Source organism: Aulonocara sp. 'chitande type north' Nkhata Bay, linkage group LG16 (assembly GCF_057382095.1).
Source record: "Aulonocara sp. 'chitande type north' Nkhata Bay isolate Kocher_YH1m ecotype deep benthic linkage group LG16, A_spYH_male_GT1.1, whole genome shotgun sequence".
Classification (NCBI taxonomy): domain Eukaryota; kingdom Metazoa; phylum Chordata; class Actinopteri; order Cichliformes; family Cichlidae; genus Aulonocara; species Aulonocara sp. 'chitande type north' Nkhata Bay.
In genome coordinates this window covers 17,695,485-17,721,868 of record NC_141359.1, presented here as the reverse complement: position 1 = coordinate 17,721,868, position 26,384 = coordinate 17,695,485, and the positions used below count along the sequence as shown (strand labels likewise).

The 26,384-nt window shown below is 41.9% G+C and overlaps 2 protein-coding genes across 2 annotated transcripts; one reads left to right on the top strand and one right to left on the bottom strand.

Moving 5' to 3' along the window:
• Positions 1-6,530: 6,530 nt before the first annotated feature.
• zic5 (Zic family zinc finger 5) lies at positions 6,531-19,461 on the bottom strand. Its single transcript, XM_086265455.1, has 2 exons — positions 12,386-19,461; positions 6,531-11,065 (listed from the first exon to the last, which is right to left on the bottom strand). The coding sequence occupies exons 1-2, from the start codon at positions 13,425-13,427 to the stop codon at positions 10,626-10,628; spliced, it is 1,482 nt and encodes a 493-aa protein (XP_086121581.1). The 5' UTR covers positions 13,428-19,461; the 3' UTR covers positions 6,531-10,625.
• zic2a (zic family member 2 (odd-paired homolog, Drosophila), a) lies at positions 15,644-21,914 on the top strand. The gene is made up of 3 exons (XM_086265456.1): positions 15,644-19,352; positions 20,536-20,699; positions 20,902-21,914. The coding sequence occupies exons 1-3, from the start codon at positions 18,380-18,382 to the stop codon at positions 21,094-21,096; spliced, it is 1,332 nt and encodes a 443-aa protein (XP_086121582.1). The 5' UTR covers positions 15,644-18,379; the 3' UTR covers positions 21,097-21,914.
• Positions 21,915-26,384: the final 4,470 nt, after the last annotated feature.

The window sequence follows — 26,384 nt, the reverse complement described above, 5'->3', positions numbered from 1 at the left end:
TTTAAAAAATCTTTTCTTTCTTTCTTTTTTCCTGGCAAAATATCTGCTGTGGTTGGGCACTGATGCGCACCCTGTGATCCTGCTCTCTACACGCCGTCCCTTTGTTCGGTTTACCTGAGCAATATCAATATCTGCTCATCCTCTATAAAAACGCCTTCACACTGGCTTCATTTGTCGAGTCACACATGACGGTTTGAAGCAGAACAGACAAACACAAACGCACAACAACAACAAAAATGACAGTCGGACCTGTTAAAATGGAGCATAACTGACGAATAAGAGGCTGTAACAACTTTATCCTTCCGAGATAAAAGTTTAAAGGGTTGTGTTTCTCTGCTGCGCTCACAATTTGCATGGGAGAACAATACAAGGGTTTTGCCTTGTTAAAAAAAAAATCACTGAACTGTTTTAAAAGCGTCATAAAAGCAAAACGCAACGACGTGAATTCGGCATTATTTGCACTATTTTTATTTATTTATTTTTACAATCTCGACAAAAACAGAAAATGAGGAGGAAGGGGGAAAGCACGCACTGATGTGGACCTTCCTCCCACTCCTCTCTCCTCTTTGAGCAGGTGGAGGCCTCGCACCTGCACCTGCGCACACAGCTGCGCGCACCTTGTTATTGCTGCCGCTGCTTGACGCACAGATGAGCACAGCGCAAACCCGACAACACAGTCCCGACAATATAAACCTCTCCAGCGCCACAGTTCTTAGCCTCAGCATGTTTCACTTCATTTTATAGAGAGACGCCAAAACATGCTCTCTTTTCAGGAACTGGATACGTATAAGCAATTTTCTATCCAAATAAGAAAGCAAATAAAATGCCTTCACCAAATTATCCGCCTCCTCCTTTTTAAAATTAAAAACAACAACAACAAAAAAAACTGTTAAGTGGGAATAATGCTGTATTTATCCCGGTCGTGTTGCCGTCTATCTCTTGTTTGTCATGCTCCGGACTTCAACATGACACCATCTAATCCAATTAAACACGATAACCCTGGACTCACTATTATTCTCCTCTTTTTTTCCCTTCGAGTTGCTGACAAGCACTCTTGGTTTTGTGTGAAAGAGAGAGTCAAGAGCCCTCTCTTAATCCCGGGCACGACTAGAAGTGATTGAAAAGTGAAAGAAACCCCTTATTGGTCCTCGAGCTGGATGGTGTGTTCTTTGTCCGGTCCTGTGGCTTTTTGTTCGGTACGGTCATCATGCATAGCAGCCCTTTAATTTAGGTCTTTAAAGGGAAATCACGTTTATTGAGTCGGTGGCAGTTATTCGTCTGCGTCAGCGAAGAATAGTTTATTGAAACAAAATGAATAAATCTCCAAACATCTAGAGTCTCTTTATTATCTCGCTAAATGGGGAAAAACTTGTAATCCAAACAGCCCGCTAATTGGGATTTAGGAAACATTAATCGACGTCTAAAGTGTGCCTAATTTGCCCTTTTTTGTTTAAGCAGATTAGGCCTGTGTCTGTTATGAAAAAACAACTAGATAACATTCAGCCCTGGCTTTTCGTCACCGCCTCCAACCCCTTAAACCTCAAACACAAATAAACGACTGGTTTTACGGCACCTTCTGGAATTAATTACTTTTCCCCCAGTATTCATTAAGCCACGTCTGGAGTAGAAACTTCCACCGATTCTTAACAAAAATACAATAAATAATCATAAAAATTGAAAACTCAGATGAACGAAATCAAAGTTTCAAAATGAACTGAACTCGCCACAAATTAAATGCGTTCTTTTAAAAGTCGCGGGAATGCATTGCTGAGGATTTTATTCGGAGCTTCGTCTAAGCAGGCCGGTATAACATATTGTGGATGTGGCAAAAATGACAGGTAATTGACATTAATCCGCTCGCTCTGAGACTCAGGGGGGATCTAAAGTAAATGGGGATACGGTTAATGAAGCACCACTTGCCCTTTGGATCTCGGTCACAGTGTGCGGCGGGGAAGTTTGAAGAAACTTCATTTGTTTAACTTTTCCGACGTGCGTCATAAATAAAATGACGCAGGAGAGGGCTGGTGTGGGACTGCGCTGCAAATTAACAAATGAGAAACATTTCGGAGTGTCATTTGAGCGCATTCTGTTGCAGAAGAAGAAAAAAGCCACCAGCGACTCGGTGCAGCTTACTCTTTAAGTGATTACTCAGCGCATTGCGCCGCTTTAAATGACATCTCAGACGGCGTCGCGAAATTGGCGCTTGCCTAACCAACTCCAACAGTCCAGCAACCTGCATGGTCGTCATTATGCTTATTATCATTCATATTGGGAGCTCTCCCCATTGGAAGTGTGACGAGACAGACAGAGGCCAGGTGAGAGCGGTAGGTTTTCAGAGTGAGGAGTCGGACCTCGCCTCTTCACGCCGCTCGGTGCTACAGGGGCCTGCTTAATGAGGGCGCCTATGGGGGCCCTCCTGGATGGAGAAAAGTGTCTTAACCTCGTCACGGCCGGTCAGAATTGAAGCACCGACACCTGCGCGTCACCCTCCACCTCATCCTGCTCCTCCCCTCTAGCTCCCCCCCGGCAGGGTCTGCCACAGCCCCGCATCCCCGAGAGTTCATACTCTGTGTACAACTTTTGACAACGATAATGACGCGCATGGTGATGCTGAAAATCTAAGGAGGGGCTGTAGTAGGGAAATAAGAACTGTAGTAGTAGTATGTGTAGGGGAGGGGGTGATTCTGGCTTTGCATTTCTCCTCAGGACCAACACACTCCTGATAGAAAAGCACCACTCTGCAGCCTCCCCACTGAAGTGATGAATACATAATTTGCAGGCTGGTCTTCTCACAATCTGATTCCGTTCAAATGCCTATGAAATGTGCGAGTGCTGGAGCTGTTAGAAGTGAACAGTGCACCTGCATAATTACCTCACGTTATGTGATAAATATTCCCCAGGTGAGAGTTACAGGTTATGTTTTACTTCTTTTTTTCCTTTTGGTGAACTATCAGTCATGTTAATAAAATATCACCATCTCTCAAGGCCTGTGTCACTAAGATGGATAAGCGTTGATGGTTTGTGAGCTATACTGTCATTTACAATGGCAAATGTCTGTGAAGGGCCAGAAAGGTCCCCGTCCCCAGTGGAGCTGGCCTAATTATACAATTAGTCTTGTGATTGGGACAGTCCCGCGCTAAGTGTCCTGTGGGACAAGCAGACACATTATGGCTGTCATCAGTGTCTTCACAGCAAGTAAAAGAGTGCTGTTTATGTCCTTAGATGGAGGTGGAGCGTTGTGATTTCTAGCCAGCGTTAAAACCAAACTTGCCCTTAAGTACAAAGTGTAAGGGAAATGTATGGCGGATGGAAATCTGTCAGGACACCATTACTGCCATAGGTCATCTTGGCATTCAATCGTTCATGTCTTAAGCCTCATCTGGGGCCTCAGCAGACCCAAACCACATCTCTTTGAATCCCCAGGTCACATTGAGACCCCCATATCTCAATCTTATTGCCCATCCAGCCATATTTCCTTTCTGGCTTATCCCTGGCCAGTTGGAAACATCAAGACTCCACATTTTCTTCTGCTCATTCAGAGCCATATCGGTCACCGCCAAACCCAAGTATGTTTAAAAGAAGGGAATGGGTTTTCAGGCAGCTTATGATGTTTGGGATCCACGCAGACATCTCCATGAAGTCAGAGGGAGGTATTGGCACTGCATGGTTGAGGAAGCAGTGGCGCCTCCATACTCGAAGCTTTACTGCTAGCACACTGCCTTATCACATTGGATTAGAGCTCCTGCAGTGACCTCGAAGCTAAGGATGATTGGTAGCCAACTTCACCAGTTTGCCCATGATGAACATATAGTGCTTCAGCGATGTAAAGACAGCGAGATGTTCGCAGGCAGAGTGCCAGTCACACTCTTATCTGGTGTTGGCACAAATAGCTCCTTGTCTTTTCTTTATTGACAGGACTGTGTCTTGAGCTCTCTTTGCTCCTCCTTATCTGGACATAACCCTCTTTTGTTTTTTTGTCCTTTCCAAGTATGCCCCGTCCTCCCTCTCCCCAGCTGCGACAGAGTGATTTTCACTCTCTAAATGCTGACCTTTTCTGCAATAAACCAGATGCATCCAGGGGCCGTCTTTCTGATGTTGCAAGCATGATAGTTCTCCACAAATCTGGTTCTGATATCAATCACTACAAGCAAAAGAGAGGCTTTCATTGCCTTTTTATTTTATTTTATAAAAGGCAATGAAATAAACTGGTGGACTGGCACTATGCTTCTGAAATTATTCTTAGCAATCAAAGATGGGTTTTAAGATATGTAAAGTGAGAAAAGGAAGGGTATTATATGGACTTGAATTTGATAAGCAGGGATTCAGGTGGTGAACGTAAATCCTATTTTATGGAGAGGCCTCCTTCATGTACTTGACCCAGGTCAGTGCATGAATATAAACTGGCTATATTATGGAGCTTGTGTCATGCCTTTTCTCTTTTTTTACTTTTTTTCTTTGGAGCTCAAATCAAAACATTTTTAATTTGATTGTGCTTTTATATCTGAAAGCAACCCTCATTTATGTGCCAGATATGAATCTGTTTCTTTTAGATATACCTAGTACCCTGTAAGCAGTTCCATCCCTGGGCACGAATCAAAATATCCTTGACTTAAAAAGTCCATCTGCTTCGCTTTGATTGAGCATATAGTTCACTGTTTCCCTCCACCCCTCTCATCCCTAGTTTCCAAGTACGATGAAGCCTACATCCTGCATTTAGAGGCTTTTAGGAAAGCCCTGTCATTCAATAAGAGACTACTGGGGCAGCATGCTCACGCTTATCTGCACTTTAGTTTCTACTTTCTGGCCGGTGGGCAATATAAGGGCCAGGTAGCAGGGCCTGGCTCATGCGGTTGTCCGTGGACGACCTTGCTCTCCTCACCTACTGCCTTGGAGTGGCTCCCAGTCCTGGGATGGGGGCTTTGGACCAGCACCAAGTCTCTACCCCCACAGATGTTACTGAGCCACCAGATATTATGTCAGTTTCTGAGTGATGTATCACACTCTTCTGAGTAGCAGTGCACCTGCAAAGTACCCATGATACATGTGACAACATAGGAAATCAGTTAAGTAACCCAGTCCCTAAAAGACTTAGTTAAAATGTTATAATTATGCCTCTACCAGTGACGCACTGATCGTTCATCCCAGAGATTATCTACCTCCTAAAGGACAAGGTAAAGAACAAAGTGTTTATCATCAGGGATGACTAACGTAGAGCTTACATTTAAAACAAAACAATACACAAATGTTTCTTGTTTAAGCATTAGAATAAAAAAAAATATTTATTTGGCTTGAAAATATGCCACATGTAATTGTTTCAATTCATTCACATAGAATTATATTAGCTCTTCAAATTTAATTTCACAGTGCTAACATTACAAATATCCACATGTGTATTGTGTTTCAAAGATGCCTGGCACTTGTTAGAAATGTGTTCTGTGAGCAGGTTTTTACACTTCATTTGTGCTTTTTTTGCTTGAGTTTCTTTTTCTTGTGCCCCTCCAGAATATTTTTTAGGCTGAAAGCACAATAATTAGTCTTAATTTGATTAGTGTAATATATATAAAATATAGTCCTTATGAGGGACATTTTTTGGATATGTTTTGACCCAAAAAAGCATTTAAAATTAAGTCATGGAAAGCTTTTAAAAATGACTTTGAAACAGAAGAGCAAGCTCTTGTGTACACTCTGCCTGTATTAGTGGTACCACTTAACAAAAAGTTAGTCTAAATGTCAGAGCAAGAATAATTTTCCTCATCACTCAGGTTCTGTTTATATAAAATGATAAAAGCGCCCAAACCTGCAAAGCTCCTACATGTCTTTGTAGAACAGGCAAAATATTATAATGGGGAGAAAAAAAACACCAACATATTTTTGCTATTAACGCTATAAACATGATGATGTGCTCACAGTAATTGATTTAATGAAGTTCCTATGAAACTAAAACCAAGTAGGCTACAGGTCAGTAGAGTAACCCCCCCTGCGTGCCCACTGTCAGATGTTTAAAGTCCCGGACTCCTTTGGGAAAGACATCAGGGCTAATAGGTGAAACCACAGCTGTTGATGTCGGGCTGAAGAGGAGCGACATGCAGAAGTCCGAGAGCACCGAGTGTAAAAGCAGACGAAGAATTTTCACTTCTCCAAGCGTTCCCAATCCATGTTTCTGGAAAAAGATTCATTTCCCCTCCTCAACAAAAAAAGAAGAAAAAGAAAAAAAAAACGCAGATGTTTTAAATCGCATCCTTTAACTTGGAATTCTAATTTTTTCCTGCAGGTTGGAGTGCAAAGTGTAAAACTTAATGGCTGCAGAGCAAACTGAAAAAGGGGCACTTTGATTCTGCTGGAGGAAAAAGAAGAGAAAAAAAAGGAGGGGGTGGGGGGTATCGGCTCTAAAGGCAGCCTTGGAGTTGCGAATGTGGAAGTTAAGCGGGAGCCGTGCAACTGAAACTGAGCTGCCTTGTTTTCTGACATGCTCATGAAACTTAAACTAGCTAGTAACCAGGTAGGGAGCTTTGAAAAATGGCAAAATGCCTGCACTGCAAATATGAAGCCAGTAAAAACAAAGTTCCCACTCACAAAGTTATGCGCCCAAACAGGTGGAATCCTGTGGCAAGACGCTCTTTAAAGCTGTAAGTGCAGAGAAACTGAACGTGCTCGTAAGTTACCACCATCATTCAGAAACATCAGTCTCCATTAACATTTGGCTCCACAGCAAGAACTGGCAGATAATGTAACGCTATTATCACTGTCTTTTTACTGGCTGCTAGTTTATAAGGTTGATTCTCTTACTGATAGGAAATATTTAAAGAAAATAAATAAAAACTATTTCCACCCATCAGGACGTTTGTTTGAGCTGAGTAGGTGAACTGTGCACTTACTTTAATAAACTGGTATCCATTTGACGTGAAATACCTGCAGAATCTCGACATGTCAGATTTATTTAGCCATATTCCGTGTCTTATTTACAGGAGTGGTGGCTTACGATTATCACCCTCGTCTTCATTCTCATATTGAGGAAACGGCGGAAGTGTGATTTATTTATTTTTAGGTGAGATGGTAAAACGGGCCAGAGGTATCACAAGGTGTTGCTGTTCTGCTGTATGTGAATTCTGGGAGGTGAGAGGGGGTTAGTGTGAAGAGGTGCCGTTTGCGTCTCCGCACCTGATTTCTGCTTCCCCAAAACTAAAAGTAAAGTTAATCAAAAAATATTTTTTTAAACTCAACTTCTTTATCCTCCCTCTTCTGTCTCTCCTTCTTCTTGTACTTTATTCCCCCCAAACCCAAGAGCACTTTTCTGTTGCCGTAAAGGTGATCCATGCGCACTGCAGTTTCTGGCGCAGGTACTCGGATCAAATCTCTTGCAGTCTTGAGTCGAGACTCTTAACTTTTGTGACCAAAAAAAAAGATCACTTCACATGCAATTTTGGCGAGCATTGTGCCGGTAGTATTCAGGAGATGGATAATGCTTGTAAACTCTGACAAGACGGCGTTTGTTTTGCCTCCACGCTCGTCTGAGAAATTATCGTTCAACCCCCTTTTAAAGGGGCGCGATTGAGAAGCAGCGGCGCTCTCACTGCGACTTCTTGCTTTGTCCTCTCCCAAGTGGCGTCTGCATGTCTGACTCTGCCGGTTACTGATTTGCAGGCAGTATGTTAAGGTGGCCCATGTAAGTGATTTCCACGGACATCCCTCTTAAGGAGAACAAATCGTTGACAAAGGAGTGCCTTTCCAATTCAACAGCGTCGTTAGGACAACCAAAAAAGTATTTCTCAGATAATAAGTTCTACTTCAAAGCGTTTCTCACTGAAGGGTGACCGCTTCACTCCTTTTTTAAATGAACTCTCCCTCCTTTTAATGTCTCTGGTTATTTTTCATCGTGTTTATTTTGTAACATTCATTGAGCATTTGTTTCCAAACAGGACATACAAGAGCACGCTACTCTCTTGGCCCCTACCCCTTCTATATATATAAAAAAGAAAAAAGTCGAGGCACAAAACAAGAAGAGGCCCACAAGTGCGTATAGTTTGAATGAAGCGGCAGATAAAGTGTTCTCTTTTCTCCCCCCCATTTTTCTTTCTTTTTTTTCTTGAGAAGGCAGCTGTAAAATTGATCAAGCTTGTGTAATACAAACTTGCCCTTGTATTAAAGCTTTGCGGTGCTGCTGTGATTATTATTATTATTATTTCCTCTTTGGCTGTAAAATTAGGTTCATTTAATGTTGTTTTACGCGCCGGTGACGATTCCCTTGTGCGCCTTTTATTGCCTCAGTCCCCAAATCCTCCCAGGCTGATCCAAGTCAGGTGTATTATCAGTTAAATCTCATAATCATTTCTCATTGTTCTTTTTTTTTTATATGCGAGTGTTAGTTGATAACAATTTTTCTTGTTGTGATCACAGGAATCTAGTTGCACACATACGCTCACAGACTGGTTGGAATTTAGGTGCCAACCTGCCAAAGGTATATTTGTGACAGCACACACATTTCTGGAGAGGGTACATCCTATGCTTTGATTATAATTCATTTAGTGGCAGTTAGCATTTTTTTTTCTCCCCTTTTAAACGGACATATTCAAATGCGAGCGTTTCTATACCCAATTGCCATAGAAATCCTAACGCACCATGAAGACTGTCAAAGCAGCCAGCCTTCCTCTCAGAGGCTGCAGCCTTTGAAGTGGTGCAGAACTGGCGCTGGTCAATTTTAATTCTATAGACTGGACAGGCAACTCTTTGAAAGTGAGATTTCGCGTTTTAATGGAGGAAATAAGAGGGGGAGCTTGTTTTATACACTCTATACAAGGCTCTGCTTATTGTCGGATATCTTTTTATCTTTTATTTTTCCCATGAATGATTCATGCCTCGGCTGCTTTGTGCCGTCGCGCCTTTCAGAGGTAGCGCCATCAGGGGGCTATAAGTTTTCCCATTAGCTCAGTGATTAGTTTGTACCAGCCTCCTTGGCCCGTTAGGCCTGTTTCTGAGAAGAGCTGGATATTTTATAGAAACGTCAGTAAGGCAGGTGAAGAGAGCTGCTTCAGCTTTTTCACTCGAGGTGAGACTGATGTTGATGTTTTGCAGTCACTGTGTGTAGTCCACGTTAGAAAGACGTCTGCTAAATCACATAGCGTAAAATAATAATAATAACAAGAAGAAGTACAGGCACAGTCCTCCTATAAAAACTTCTAAGGCCAAAACAAATGACCCCTTATAATCAAACTCACCCTTAAATCATGTTAATGATATAATGTGACACTTATTTACTGTATATGTCCTGTTTTTATTATTAAATTTTAGCATGATTTTTTTTTAATATTGTAAATTAATTCTTGAACATCAAAGGTCTGCACAATCATAGCTGATTCATCTCTCTCTCTTTTTCTCCATCCATTATTATCCAATGGCACCATGCACCTCAATATGAAAGACAGATCACTACAAAAGGCATGCGGGGGGAGAGGGACTTTTCACATTACACAGCCTATTCAAGTAAATGTTTCTTCTTTTACAGAGCACAAATAAAAAATATAAACTCAAAAAGTTAAAAGGTGAATCTGAAAAAAACAAACAAACAACAAAAACAAAAAAACAAAAACCATCAGCAGGGTACTATGCATCACCAAAACTGATATTATTATTCTTTGGTGTTTCTGTAATTCCAGTACAACATTGAAACCAGCAAATAAATTACAATGTACAAAACAACATTTTTTTCCTTGTAATTAAAAACTACACAACATTCACAAGCATCAGCACAATTACATATGTACAAATCCTACAGGATCAAAGCCTGTCAGTGTAGACATTTAGGGTCTCAAGGGACTTACTGGACTCTTTAACAAGTGTTAAACTTGTGTATTTTGCATAAAATATAGTCTTAAATAGTTCTTAAATATTACAAAATTCAATCCAAACACATGTATAAATCTGATAAGGTAAATGCGAACCCTTAAGACACTCAGATGTTTGCCTCCTCTCCTGTTTTTTTTTCTTATTAGTTTTTTCAAAGTTTGTACCACATTTTAAAGAGATTAGCTGAAATAGAAAAAAGGCCTCCTCTCTAGCCTCTAGATTTTTTTTAAAATTCATTATTTCTACTTGTGGAGCTACAAGCAGTACCTTCTCTTTAATGTGACACTGATTGATTGCAGTGAAGTTATTAACTGCAAGAGGATGTGAAAGATGTCATTTCAGCACACCAGTGGAGTCTTGAGTTATGCAGTTAATTAAATCCTGCATTCATCTCGTGGAAAAAAATACACACACATTAATCTAGTTCTAGTCCGACCTGATTCAAAGAAAAAAAATTTTTTTTTGGTTCTTTCAAATTGGAAGCAAATTTTGTTCTTTCTTTCAATGTCAAATCTCCGTTTTAAACTGATTGTTGGACAGTTGTGATTTACATGTTAGGTTAAGGTCAGGGGTCATCTGGGTTAAAGGGGACAAAAAAAATCCTTTCTTGTTTGATGAAGCTACATTGCATCCACACTGAATGTAATTTTGCTGTTTTTTAGGACAGTCAGTATCACTACTGATCAATATCTCAAGTGAACCGGGTGGGGGAACAACACAGATGCACACTTTAACGGGTCAACTAGATGACAAGTTTGAAAGTCCCCATGGATGTATACCAGGTATCAGAGCATTGTCCTCGGGTCTGAATTTCTGAAAGAGTCCTCGTCGTCTGAATCTGTAGTTGGCACGTCGCTGGAGGGGGTGTGAAGGTGGTTGGGCCCTCCGCTCCCCTGGCACACGTACCACTCGTTGAGGTTGGTGACCTGAGGGGAGAGGTTCGAGGAGCGGTTCCTGTGCGGTTCAGAAGTGGGCGAAAGAGGGTCTCCGAGAGGGTTTGTGGAGGAAATATAGGTGACATTGGTGGCAGGGGGCGGAGGGGACTTGCAGTGCACTTTCATGTGTTTCCGCAACGAGCTCGGGTGTGTGTAGGATTTGTCACAGCCGCGCACTTTGCAGTAGTAAGGCTTGTCGCTGGTGTGGACGTGAGAGTGCTTCTTCCGGTCGCTGCTGTTGGCGAATTTTCGGTCACAGCCGTCAAACTCGCACTTGAAAGGTTTCTCTCCTTGAAGAAATGAAACACACAGATACTGTTACGAGTGATAACATCACGAAGTTAAAGCTTTATGGCTTTTGTTTTTGTTGTAGTTTTTTAATAAGTCAGAATAACAACTGGAATTGAATGCTCTGTACCTATTATACCACAACTTGTCAGCATTCCACCTTAAATAAATACAAGTGTTCAGTGTAGAAGCCTGTATGCCTCCGCAGACTAAACGTCCATTACACCCACTGCTCCACACCCACTTTATATTCCCGCGTGAACACGTGTAACATGCCTTTAGGCCCCTCTAGTTTACAGGGGATGTGTGTATGTAGTTGAAAAGGGGGCAGTTCGGAAAACACCAGGAGACCTATATGTGCCGTACTGGTCTCTTTCTCCCACACACGCACACACAAAGATACATACAACCCTGTCACGCACAACAAACAAACAACAACAAAAACCCGGAATGGAATGTGAAGTCTAATGCATCCTGTATATTCATAACAATAATTGGTTAGAGTATTTCCAAAGGGTTTTCCACGTTTTTTCTTCAGTGAATTATTTATTTCCCCTGTGGATTTTACATAATTCAGTTAGGCGAAGAGGCCTATTTATACTGGTGGCAAAAAGCCAAAACTGGGCTATTTACTGGTCAAAATTTGACTTTCAGTCTATTTAAAAAACATAAACAGCTCTCATAAAGAGCACACATTACAATTTAAGGAAGTTGTTCGGCTAAAATTGACTTTCTTTATCTCTCAGCAGCTCTGCCAGACTTTAGTAGACAGAATATGAGAGCAAACTGTCTTTCTCTAAAGGCACTCTCAGAGAGGTAGTTGTAAATATTTTGCACCCCCGATAGGTTACCAATAAATCTGTCGAAGCCTAAAGCATGTGTTTTTTGTTTAAATGCCATCTGCCATGTGCATACACTCATCATCAATATATTAACCGTGCTTTTGCGTAAGGATCCTACGCCCAAAGACAATTACATTTACGCGTGTTCTGTCGCTGTGCTGTAGGTACGTAAGCACGTTTTACAAATCATATGCTCTAATCCTTTCACGCCTACTGCGAGTGTCTTGGTGAGTAAGGGAAAAAAAAGTTTATATTTAAGAAAGAAAATGGAACACGGTAACTCACCACGCGAATTCTTTAATCAATAAAAGTCTTTTTTTTTCTCGCTTCTGCGCGCAATTACGCACGATCGTTTCATACGTCCGTTTCGAGTGTGAACAGTAAAACAAGATCGCCTCAGACATAGTCTCATTCTCTGAAACCAAGCCATGTTTTTTTCAGACTGTGGTGCGTATTCTTTATTCAATTTGAAGTACTGACCTGTGTGAGTTCTCTTGTGAATTTTTAGATTCTCCGATCGCGCGAACACTTTCCCACATCCCGGGAAAGGACACGGGAAAGGCTTTTCTCCCGTGTGAACTCGGATGTGGTTTATCAGTTTGTACTTCGCTTTGAAAGCTTTTCCTTCTCGTGGACATTCCTCCCAGAAACAGACGTGGGTGCTCTGCTCCGGTCCCCCGACATGCTCCACCGTGACGTGGTTAACCAGTTCGTGCATGGTGCTGTAAGTTTTAGAGCAGGGCTTTTTTTGACTTTGCTCCTGGTCGATCCATTTGCAGATTAGCTCTTGCTTTATGGGCTGCCGCATGTATCTTAAAAACGCCCCCGCGGCTCCGTGAGGAGCAGAAGCGATGTTCACACTGAGGTTCATGGAGTTGTAGCTGTGGAGAGAAGACGGTCCATAGTGCTCTGGCCTGTGCCCGAAGTGCTCTGGCCTGCCATAGATGTCCCCCGGTATACCCAGGCGCATCTGCCCGTTGAGGGCATGGTGGTGGGCACCTGGGGACGCCTGGTCGTGAAGTCCAGTGAAAAGTGAATGGGCCCCACTTTCCGTGTGCCCATAAGCACCTGTTGGGGAGATGAACATGCCATGGTGATGAGGGGAGGAGGCGGAACTATGCTGGTCGCCAAGTGCATGCATAGCAGAGGCTGAGAGTTCTCTCCTGAGGATGAAGTCCCTGCTGCTTGAGTAGCCTGAGTGGGGGTGAGCCACGGGGAAACCAACTGTGGTCTGAGCAGAAGTGAAAGATGCCGCGGTCTGGGCTTCGGGATGGCTCTGAATGTGCTGAGATGGGCTAAGTTTGAGAGCATTTGTCTGTGCCATGTGCTCTGGTCCAAATGGAGTGAGTGCCACTCCGGGGTCGTTGCCCAGCTCCCCAGGGTGGAGGTGGGCATGGTGGGAGAGAGGGTGATGCCCCCCTAGCCCCGGGAAGCCTGTCATATTCTGATGAGGAAGGGGTTGAGTCGCTGCCAAATCCGCTAATCTTATCGCCGGATTCCTCTTGCTTAAAGGGGGTTCCATAACTACACTGACAAGTCCATCCGCACTCACCGCAACTGTTTTTTCCCCACCACACTACGCTCTCTAAAACATTAGGAAAATATGTATATAAGGGGTCTATAAGTTCTTTTGTCCGGCTTCTAACTCTGCTTGCTCCTTTTCCCACTCTGTCCTCAAGCGATTGGCAGAACATACAACAGTTGGAGGACACAGTGGGGAATACAGTTTAGAAATGGCACTGCGGGTATTGGACGGATTTCGGTGACTGGCAGTTAGGAGAACGAAGCGATTGGCTGTCGTTCAGCGCAGGGGCTCAGCAGGGTTCCGCCCCCTCACTCTCTTTATTGCTGTTGACTCCAAAAAGTTGTACTCAAAGTTACCAGCAGATCCGTTTGGGCGGCTTTGTGTTTACTGCTGCTGGTGCATGTGGATGACCAAAATAACAGTTTGTGTGACATGTCAAACCTTAGTCTACTCCGGCTTTGGTTTATCCACATTTTTTGTTGTTTTTTTGGGTTTGTTTTTTTTTTTTTTGGGGGGGGGCGCTTGTGGATGCTGTGAAATATTTCAAGTATTGATATGTACAAATATTCAAATGTGAAGTGAGTTCTGTTTTTTTTTTATTTTTTTTTATTCATACGTACAAAGATTTGTCACAAAATACAAGAGTGGACGCCCCACGTTCCTGATAAGTGGAAGTTATGCAAATCTTAATTTAAAGTAAAACACAAATACAATTAAACATTAATGCATAAAACTGTTTAAGTACTCAGTGTTATATACACATGACCGATTTCCCCAATATATTGATTAATATGAAATAACTTTGTGTTTACAGGCAGTCATTTAATTTTAATGTTGAAGATTAAAAAAATATATATTTATGTTCACACATCTTACCCCACCCACCACACACAAAAGATGGGAAAAAAACTACAAAAACTATTACAATTATTAAAAATAAAAATTTTATAAATAGAAAATGTAAGCCAGGTTTGTTTTTTTTTGCTTGAGGTGTTAAGGTCCAGCAGCACACTAGGACAAGAGTAGCAGAGCCTAACCTTTCGTTTTATTTTAGCGAACTGCAAAGGCAACACTTATTTTTAATGTATTTATTTTTACACCCTTCTCCTCAGTTCATTTCACCAGCTCTTTATTTTTTTTACCAGCTTTAAAAAAAAAAAAAATTGGTTATGACTTAGGTTGGCAGACATTTCAACTGTATTTAAGTTTACTTCATATGACAGATTATGGCGTGACGGTGTAACCCCTGCTGACAGCAGTACGTGTATCCATCACTGATATGTCTTAATTCACCTTTCCAATCGAATTGTGATGTCTCGCCTCAAACCGCAAATCAGCATGTCAGCTAGTTGTGTCAGGAGTTTTATTGTACACCTTAAACAAAAAAGAAGCCGACTTTGAAAATAGGGAGAATCTAAAATATTTATTAAGCAGTGCATTTTTCTTCCCCACGGACACTGAAGTTTTGTAATTGATTTTCATTATGTTGGAGGAAAACCTCTACACGTTATGGTCCTGTTGCACGTGCCCCCCTGCTGAACTGATTTATGAGCTTGATAATCAGCAACTGAAGGTTTTGCTTTAAGACCTTTCATACGTACAAATAGGGCGCTGCAGTGACATTAAGTATATATATGTGTGTGTGTGTGTGTGTGTGTGTGTGTGTGTGTGTGTGTGTGTGTGTGTGTGTGTGTGTGTGTGTGTGTGTGTGTGTGTGTGTGTGAGAGAGAGAGAGAAAGAGACTTTTCAAGATTAGCAGTTATAGGCACCCATATTATTGTCGCTTGTTGTGTCAAATGTATTTTTATGGGAATTGTAAATTCACACACACAAAAACATCCACCCACGACCACGTGTGTGTACCGACTGTGCTCTTTATTAAATAAATAAATTATTCCCTTCTCCAAAGAGAGCTTCTGGAAATCCATAAAACACAGGAGAGTAGTGAGTGCATTGTTTATGATTTCTCCAAGGGCCCCTGATTTACGCTCACCACATTAAGCAGCACATTGGGTTTAATATAATTTACACACTTAGAAATTCATAAAACAAATGTCTCACTTTGGTGGTAAAGCACTGGTTGCTAGTTGGCTATAAATATTTTGCTTTGATCGTGGCAATTTAAGGACATTACATATCCTGGTCACTGGCACGTAGTTTCCCCATTTCTAACATGAATCCTATTATAAAATGATTAAAAAGGAAATACATTTTAAAAAGTAATAAATAAATGGAGTTTGGGATTTGTTGAATCGGTGTAGGAATGGGTTAATTTTTATTTACTTATAGTTTCCAAATAACCCAAAGCTGTCGATGCCTCAGACAGAAGAGGGGGGCGTCTTACTGCTCTCTCGCTCTCTCTTATTCTCTCTCTCTCGCTCGCTCTTTCTCTCTCGCTCCCTCTAAAACAAAGACGCTTTGTCATAAACAGGGTTATTTTACCAAAAGGAGTCAAGAGGGCAACATATGTGGTCTTAACAGGTCAGAGGTCAAACATGCATGAAACACAAGGTCAAGCAAGCCACACAAGTAACCTTGCAATGTGTCAACATATTGATACTGTCAGACAACGGAGAGGAGAAATATGCCTTTGGCATCCATTATAACACACGGGCAGAGCGCCCCTTGCGCGATCGGGATTGTTGGGTTTAATGTTATAAACCTGTCAGATGGCTTTTTCTTTTTTCTTTTTTTTGTATTTTTGTCAGCTGTAACTGTAGATTGTGTGTGTAATATTTCACGTGATTTATTTGTTACGTGTGTGAGCATAGTGAGTATTGGTACTTCTAAAACCTGTTGAAATACTAGTCTGTGGGGGATTTTGAATAGGTTGGAGGCTTTTTCTTTTCCAGGCAGAAGGGAAAACCCACAGCCTCTTGATGATTGATTTTTTTTCTCAAAATTTTCTTTCTCCTTTCCCCTATCTGGGGAAGGTTTTTGTGTGTTTTTTTCTTCTTCAGAGAAATAAAGAACTTCTTATAGGGGTCGGCAGACGTGACTTTGAACTTGGATCAGCTCCTGCGTTTCCTGTGGTGCGAGTTGAAATAGACTTGGAAGAATGGCATACAACGCTCAGCCTGTCCCACTCAGAGCTAGGAGACACAATTAAAAAAAAAGTTTTTAAAACGTTTCCCTGGTCTTCACCATTATTTGTCGTCTAGAGTGCACCGGAGAAGCTGAGACAGGCAGAAAGCTGTGTTGTGTGACGGAACCGCAGAGCTTGTGGGATTTTTTTGGGGGGTGAAAATGTAAGTAAACTTCCTTTGACTTGCATGTGAATAAGCAGCTTTGGTGCACGGCCTGTGTATTTATGTGGCTACAGATTCAGTGTGTGTTTGTTGTGGGAAGGTGTCAGTAAATAATTCACAGAAGTATTTTGGAGTATTTGACTTCTATCTGTCTGGCTGCGTGGGACACCAAAAAGGGGGAAAATGAAAGAAGAACAAGAAATCCAATGTAGACATTACTGTGCTAACGTGGGGCAAAAAAATCGACTTTTTTTCTTACAAAAACACACCATATGTCACTATCAACACATCCTACTTTATGGCCGAAAATGCGTCACTGACAGTTCAACACAACCTCTACCTTATAGGTCACTAAGGGTTAACTTTCACCTTAGCCCAGTTCACCGCTGTAACATGTAACTTAATTGGTGTGGTAAAGTGAGAACCACCAACGAAGCAGAACTAGCGACATATACAACCACTAAAGAAACCGTCAGCCACCACTGACGGCTGCCCGGGTGAGACCTGGAGAACCACTAAAGGCCCAGTTGTGGTTGTACAACCAGTGGAAAACCACTGGACTCCATATGGAGCCACACATGCTTTTTCAGCTGTCATGAATTAAGTGACTCAAACTTTATTTATTTTTTTCTGGTAAGGATGGATAGATGGGTTTTTTGGCTTTACTGAGATGATATGACTGTATAGCGTTGTGGTTAATTGACAATTTATTTTTGATGTCAGTTTCTGTAAATTAAATACAACATCAGCGCTTTTTAAAAACAGGGATACAGTAAAACACAGACCACTTACGTCACATCTACAAAACTACCTAATCAATACCTTAATCCATTATGTCAACTCTTACTTTTTACAATCTTCACTATTTCTCATCAAATGCTGTGTTTGTATCCTTCATACTACAACTTCCCTCAGAATATAAACAACAAAAACAGCTCTCCTCTCTCTTGTCGTGATCCTTTCGCCCGCACACCTCCCAAATCTTCTCCTAAAAGTAGGCGGTAATTATTAGTGGAAAATGGCGTTGCGCTATTAAGTCGCCAAAGCGCTACCTGCTATTGGAGGGGCACCTGGGATTGATGAGGCGCGGCGGCCAATGAGACTGCGAGGAATGAATGAACGCTCTCCAGTTAAAGGGGGCGGAAGAGGAGGTAGAGCCAGTCCACGGAGAAACAGGGACCCTCCGCGATAAACACGGGCAAAGCCAGAGAAATAAATACGTGCGCGTTTGGGAACGGCGTTTTTTGAGATGCCCCAGCTACTGTCTCTCTGCTGTATGCAGAAGGCACCTAGTACGATAATTATTTAATTCTTCGAGTCGATTTTAACCCAAAAAAAAAACAAAAAACAAAAAAAAACTGCCGTAGTCAAGAGAAGAGGACACGAGGAAACTCTTGGATTTTTAAGTCACAAGTAAACTAGAAGTAAATTCAGTGTTCGATAAGCCGAGATTCCCTCTTTTATTTATTTTTTATTTTTTACATTTTTCTTTTCTTTTCTTTTCTTTTTTTCAACTCTTGAGCGGAGCAGCGCTTTGAAACACGCCTGATATGTTGTTTCCAAGGCTGGAAGTTCAATCGTCGCGTGCCAGCACCGAGATTTGATTTTTCCGTCTTCTTCTTTTACTAATTTGCTGTAGCTTCGAGCTCTGTGCTGGTGTTTTATATTAAAAAAAAAAAAAGAAATCGCTTTGAAGACATAATGCTACTGGATGCTGGTCACCAGTTCCCAGGACTCGGAGTGGGCTCGTTTGCCAGGCATCACTCAGCCAGCGAGATGCAGGAGAGAGACTTGAGTTTGGCACAAAATAGCTTTGTTGACTCTGCACACATGGGTGCGTTTAAGCTGAACCATGATCTCTCCCCAGGACAGAGCTCTGCCTTCACCACCCAGGCGCCGGGCTACCCCGCAGCGGCTCTGGGGGCTCACGCCGCCCATGTCACCTCGTATGCAAGCTCCCCTTTCAACTCCACCAGGGACTTTCTCTTTCGTAGTCGCGGCTTCGGAGAATCCTCTCCGGCGAGTAGCCAACACACTATTTTTGGCCCCACGGCGGGATCCCTTCATCACTCCCACACAGACACTCAAGGCCACATTCTGTTCCCCGGGATCCACGACCAGCATGGGTCCCACGGATCCCCGAACGTCCTGAATGGGCAAATGAGGCTTGGACTACCCGGCGAAGTTTTCGGACGCTCCGACCAATACCACCAGGTTTCCAGTCCGAGGACCGACCCGTATTCGGCCGCGCAGCTCCACAACCAGTACGGCTCCATGAATATGAACATGGGGATGAACATGGCAGCCCACCACCACCCCGGTGCCTTTTTCCGTTACATGAGGCAACAGTGCATCAAGCAGGAGCTCATCTGCAAGTGGATCGACCCCGAGCAGCTCAGCAACCCCAAAAAGTGTTGCAATAAAACTTTTAGCACCATGCACGAGTTGGTCACTCACGTCTCAGTGGAGCACGTCGGTGGTCCGGAGCAGACCAACCACATCTGCTTCTGGGAGGATTGCTCCCGGGAGAGCAAACCGTTCAAGGCAAAATACAAACTGGTCAACCACATTCGGGTGCACACTGGAGAAAAGCCTTTCCCCTGCCCCTTCCCTGGCTGCGGGAAGGTCTTCGCACGGTCGGAAAACTTGAAGATACACAAGAGGACGCATACAGGTAATTAAAATAATAATGCAAATAATAACGATCGCGCAAGCTTTATTTGATATAAAATTGTTTTATTTAAATAGTAAGCCCGGTGTGGGTGCTGTCACCGAGCGTACCCGAGGATTTATTTCGCTGTTGTAAATGCGTGTCTTGCCAAGACAAACACACATTAAGATCTAATTACCAGCGGGTATTTTAGGCTGCTAAAGTAGTATTCCAGGATCACATCCAGGGCAGAGAGGGAGAGGGGGGGGGGGGGGAGAAGAGAAGAGAGAACAAATGCGTTTAAAATGGTGGGGATACTTCATTTCTTCGTTACACGGCTACTCTGGGCCCGTTCGAACTCTTCTTCTGGTGCTTTAAAAACGCACAGAAAGCAGTTTAGTTGGCTCTCTGGGAGCTTTATTGTTCAGGCTAAACTTTAGAAATGGGTCAAAGGGAATAGAGAGAGCGCGTTGCGTGCGTCCTAGAGCAGCCAGCCTCGTAGTAAAATCACATCAGCTCATTCATGATACTCTGCGTGTATGTATGTGTGTATTTCGCGTCTCCTCAACCCCACCCACCCTTTTCCATATAGGTTTTTCTCCTCGTGTCCTTATTAAATATTTGTATTTAGCTCTGAAACGATTTGCACTTGGTGTTTGCTCGGGGGTTGTGTGTAGATTTAGCCGAGCACAGTAGCAGCAATGCTGCCAGGAATGCCTTTTGTTTTCCCATGCGCCTCTCTCATATGTGTTGAGGTGCTAGACAGGGCCATTACCAGCCTCTCACATTTTGACTTATTTTCTAGGAAATACATTACGGTGCCGTGCCATGAAATTGGCCACGTGCTAATTAGATTTTTATTGTCTCCCGGCAAATGATATGCCTTCTGCAGGCCTACTGAGGACGGCCTCGTCGTCTTTCTCCCACCCCCTTCCAATCACTATGCGCATTATTTAGGCTAAATAAGACGTTGCAGCACCCCCACTTCGTTTTAAAAGACGCTTGAAACTTTGTCACAATTGTTACGGCTAAACGTGTTGCTTTTAACCCTGCGTTTTATTTACATTTTTTTTAAATGGATGGCATCAGCAATACTCTGCACTCAACTTTTACAACAGACTGGTTCTGCACAAGCTCTTGTTGTTACACACTTCAGCCTGAGGCAGTCTCAAAAACATCTTTTCTTTTCTTTATTTCTTTCTTGCAGGAGAGAAACCGTTCCAGTGTGAGTTTGAGGGATGCGACAGAAGATTTGCAAACAGCAGCGACCGAAAGAAACACATGCACGTTCACACGTCGGACAAGCCATATCTCTGCAAAATGTGCGACAAGTCTTACACACATCCCAGCTCTCTACGAAAACACATGAAGGTAAGTAAGGCGTTGAGGGAAGTGTGTGTGTGTTCTTCTATTTTTTTTTTTTAATATTTTTGTACAGTCTAATACCAGGTGGTTTTTAGAATTTATGGTGTGTTTTTTTTTGTGTGTTTTTTTTTTTTTTGTTTAACGTGTAAATCAGAAAATAAATATGTATTTTTTTCTTTTCTTTTTTCTTATTTCTTTTTTTTTTTAGGTCCACGAATCCTCTCCACCAGCGTCAGACTCATCACCAGCAGCCAGCTCTGGTTACGAATCATCCACACCTCCAGGGCTGGTGTCACCCACCACGGAGACTCAAAGCAACACCACCCTTTCCCCAGCCTCAGCTGTGCACAACACCACCAACCACAGTGGCCTGTCCTCCAATTTCAGTGAATGGTATGTTTAGGACTACGCTGAAATGAAGCAACACACACTCGTTTCACTGAGTTTTGGGACATGTGCACACAGGAGGCACACGAACACTTCTTTATTTTTTAATCTTATTATTTTGGATTTACCAGGGAAGATGATGATTACCAACAGAGGAAAAATATGTATAATATTTGAGGTGTATTTCATATAATGTAAATAATCACTAAAAGCCCAAATTCCATTTGGTTGTGATAGTTCGTCTGTCTTTGGTGTGTTGATGTTCCTTCAATGGTAGCTATTTCTCTTAACTGGACCTTTTAGTGCACACATTACAATAAAATTGTACTATAATGTTGAATATTGTGATCCTAAGGCAAATTGATTGTACTATACTAAACATCTATAAACTGGAAAGAGTGCCAAAGTTAACATTTAACTCAAACAGACCACAATATTATGCTTGTGAATGTATATTTTAGTTTGCTGGGCTTAACTTGTGATGTTTTGTGCTTTGCAAATTGGAATTGTGAAACACTATCTGCAAGATTGTGAGGACAATAAACGTTGTGCCGTTCGATTTTTTTTCTTTCCTGTAACTACACCCTTCCTTTTGTAAATATCAGCTGCCATATTTATCCATTTGTAATTAAATTATGGTATTTACTTGCTACAGATGAAACAGTATTTATAAAGAATGTTTCTTTACTATAAATATGTACAATTACGAGCTAAACATGGGCAGTTGTTTCGTTATGTGCTTTTGTTCAAAGTTTTAAGAGGTGTTTTCTTCCTTATTGTGATAAGAATTTTACTGCATACAAATATAATAAAAGGTGTTGCAAGTGCTAAATACCCTTTTGCCTTTCCTCCTTTTTACGCTGCTGGGTGCTTGGTGCAGTTTGTAGTGAGTTACACGCAGTTTGGGATTTAGTCTGGTTTGGAATGGGTCAGAGAAGTTTTATGACTTCACCAAATTTTTTTTTTCTTTTTCTAAACTAGTCATTATCTCCCCTCTAAATGTCCATGCTGTCAACTCTTTTCTTTTCGGTGAGGAAAAGGCATCGTGGAAATCATGCTGTCAGGCCCTTAAGACAATGGGGCTGTGGAGATAAATAAGAAGTCCCGGAATTAAAAGTGGCCTGTGTGCGCACACAGTCTGAATTTTCTGAAAGCCAAACTATTTGAAATAATGAATTTAATTTCTAACTTTTTTAAAAAGAATGATTCAATTCGTACATTAGTTTTATTTTAATTAAAGAGGAAAACAAAGCAAACTACGCAATTTAACTTCTGCGCACGTGAACGCAACAAAATGCGTGCGAAAGCTGTTCGGTTCGCGCAGGCGTGTGGGGGGAGCAAAAGCTTTTCTTCTCCGTACATCATTGTCTTATCCCTTTTAAAAAAATTCCCAAACCAGGTGCGGGGATTTTTATTTGAAAATAGAAACTGTAAATATAACCCACCCTCCCTCCCCCCACGCTGGACATTTCACTGGACAGGAGTTTAGTGCAGCCGTGAAGCAGCCGTGAACTTGAACTTGACACAGCTTTAGTTGTTTTCTGGGAGCTCATCTTGGTGCTCTGGTTTCAGCCTGTTCTTGGGGATGACCATGTGTTTCCCGTAGTCCTGCTATTAATATAGATGGTTTTTAGTGCTCGGATGTGAAGGTTTGTGTTGCTGCTGTTAAACTTAACGACTCAGATTAATATCAGTGTCACCTTGCAGCCTGTTTACACCCCAAGGGCTAAATGTCACCGTCTGAGGCCACGACAAGTGCTTGTCTAGTGGCGTGACGCTTTGAGAGACGCCGGCCTCTGCTGTATTGCGCATGCTTACCAGAACGAGCTGCTGTCATTATTTTTACATGAGTCGTGCTTCATGGATGTTGAGCAAAGAAAAACGCGAAGTGGGACTCGTTATCTTTTCCAGACCGCTGTAGCAGCAAGTGGCACTCTGTCTTCTTGAGCTGTTAGCAAACACTGAGTTAGTGCTCACATTTCTTGGCTCTCGGAGTGATGTGGTTAATGAAAAGATTGTGGATCCTCCGGGAAGTCAGGCTGATTACGACCAGACAATATTAACTAAAAGCTGTTAGAACCTTATAAAAATATGTTTTTATTTCTCCCCCCCCCCCCTCTCTCTCTCTTTGTCTCTCTCACTTTTACAATTCTTTAATACATCTGAGTTTTGTTAGACTCCTTTCCGCCTCACATACTTGGATTATGTGCCAATCAAGAGCGCAAACTTGAGTTTGGTGCTGTTTTATCATTGTGGTAGAGATGGACGAAAGAATTATTAGTTGTGGATTTTTTTTCACAGTATTTAGCACTTGAAATCACCTCCTAATGGCCTTTTTAGTGGCTGGCCCGGTGACCTCCTCGCATGAGGAAGGTATGACCTGTGGGGAGTGGGAAAGGTCAGCTCCACACAGTGTGTCGATGTCGGTTCCTGTTCGGCTCCTGCTGTGCTGATATTGATCCGCAGAGAAGGAAGCGGGTTTTTTTTCCTTCTCACATCTCTTTGTAGGCTACATTGTGTTCTGTTAGGATAATACTGTAGTGTATACTGTAAAGGCACACTCGACTTGCCTCACTAGGGCCCTTACATATAGGTCTGTTAAAGTCTTGTGATGTTTCACTCCACAACGTGTTATGCGTCGTCTCGTCTCTCTTTATACTTACTGTACTGTATATAACAGAGATGACAAAAAGGTTTACTTTGACTTTGACAAAGTGTCACTTTTGCGGTCAGACTATATGCGGACAGCAGAGGTGAAACCTGTTAATATGCATTTAAAAAATGCAAAAATTAAAATAAATAAATAAAAATTGGACGACTATTTGGGGGTGATGTTTAATTTCCGAGATGGAGAATACAAATTGGATTTTAAACTGCTACTGAGACGCAATCAGCACCCTGATTGCTAGACCATCGTCGCCTTTGCGACCAACATGTCAGTAAAATAAAATCAGCTTGGAAACAACAGGTTTCACTCACATTATAGGCTACTTTAAATAATGGCTTCTTTAACAGACAGCGTATTGCGCATTTATAGAATACAGTAGATAACGAAATAGGAAAAAAAAAATGACAAGTGTATTTTTCGCCTTTATTATGCTACTTAGGATACTATTGCACCCAACTTTATTTGTCATTTCTCAGGGAGAATGGGGATAGTATTACACTCAGTTAGGGAATTGTGAATGATGTCCTCGGTCATAATTAGGGACGTGTTTACGGCAAACAACTATTAGGTACAGCGTTTGACTCTAGAATATCTAAATTCAGCTGCACCGGAGTTGCAGTTCAAGATGTGAGCTAAAAGGGAATCTGCTGACTGGAGCTGGTTTGAAGTTTGAGTAACAGAGGGAGGCAGCTCTGGATGGGACCGTGGGCCTCCTGGGAATTAAACCAAGTCGTAACGCGCGTGTCCTGAGCTGCTGTAGTTTGTTGGGTTTGCAACCACAGCAACACCTGAGACGCGTCGTTCGTTGGTGATTTCAGGAGCTCTCTCTCTCTCTCTCTCTCTCTCTCTCTCTCTCTCTCTCTCTCTCTCTCTCTCTCTCTCTCTCATACACTCTAAGTGTCCACGGTTTGCTTTCAGCCAGTATAAATATGTACGTGAAGGTGCTTTATTGTAACACGTGTGGCTGTGTGTGTGTGTTTATTTCTGGTTAGAGGTCTTGTGGGGGGGGGGGAAAGAAATAAAAAAAAAATTAAAGTAACAGCAGGCCCATCGGTTATTACCACAGCATAAATTATTGCTCTTTGTCATTCATAATTCATATTCATGGCACCCTTTGCTTGCTTGTTTTTTTGTTTGTTTTAGTTTAATGTCGAGCATTTTGTCCATGTAGCTTATTTGTAGCGAAGGCTACGGACAGAGCTACACCTGTTTTACCTTCCCCTGATCAGACAGGCAGCCAGCGTGAGGGTAAATAAAACGGATCCGGTTTACTTTGAGATATCAAACGTCACGATGCACATTATGAACGCGGTACTGATGCGGAGCACTGAGGGGCAGTGGGTGGATTAGTGAGGTTTTTTTTTCCACACTGACCGATATATATATATATATATATATATATATATATATATATATATATATATATATATATATATATATATAATAAAAGCAGGCTCATATATATATATATATATATATATATATATATATATATATATATATATATATGAGCCTGCTTTTCTTTTCTTCTGCCCTGCTTCGTTACCAAATCTGTGAATTCTGCTGTTTTAGTTGGCGTTGAAAGAAATGTCATATCACGATGCAGGCAGGCTACTTCCCAAACGGGCCGTTCTCAGTAGAAATAACATGAGCGCTCTTCGGTCGGTGAGCATGTTTGGTCAGAAAAGTTTTAAAGCAAAAACGTCACATCCTTTAATTGAATTTGAACCGTTCTAATGAACGCGTCTGTTCGCCTGCGCGTGTTATTTATAGCCGCTCTGTCACTTCAAACAGTGGGCGTTCCCACCTTAAAGAGAATTTTAATACGTGTAGTAAATGTCACGTAGGATTTCCTTAAAGAAAGATCAACAATGAAAGAGAAACAGTATAGAAAACGAAAAAAAAAAACTTACAGTCACAGCTCACGTTAGTTTTACTCACATGATGTAAAGAAAAAATGTTTTATTATCTTTTTATATATGAATTAAAGTTGGACTGACAAGATTAGTTTAATGCTGATATTATAATTTGCATGTAGACTTGGAGGAGGAGGTGTGACAAGGCCTTCCTGGTCTCCCCTCGTAAAAGTTAATAGGGGTGTCACTTCAGTGTGCAGACAAGTGCAGTCCACTTAATATCCAGAGCAATAAATAGCTTAAGTAGAATATAAACATTTTCACTATGTCAGATAGATAGATAGATAGAGGGCCTTGTATTATGAGAAAGTGAAAAATTTATATATACAACAGTGATAAAAATAAAGAAAAGTAAAAATGAAGTTATTTAATTATTAATTCATCTTTTATTTGCTATTCTCTGAAGCGCTGGGGAGAAAATGTCTTTCTTTCGTTCTTTCTGTCTGTCTGTCTGTCTGCCCGTCTGTCTGTCTGTGACACGGCTTCTGTTGTTTTTGTACTGAAGTCGATGCACAGTCTGCCTTCCTGTACAACGCAGCTCTCATGGCCTTTCATCTGAGTTCAGCGGCCGCCTTTCTCACACAGATGAATGTGTTTCTGTGAAAGAGCCGGAATGGCTGTCACTTCTCCTGGCACGATGGAGAAACAAACAAAACCCCCTACTCCTTTAAGGAAGCTTGGCGCAGGCACCTCCCATCGGACACAAACACTACAGAGTCA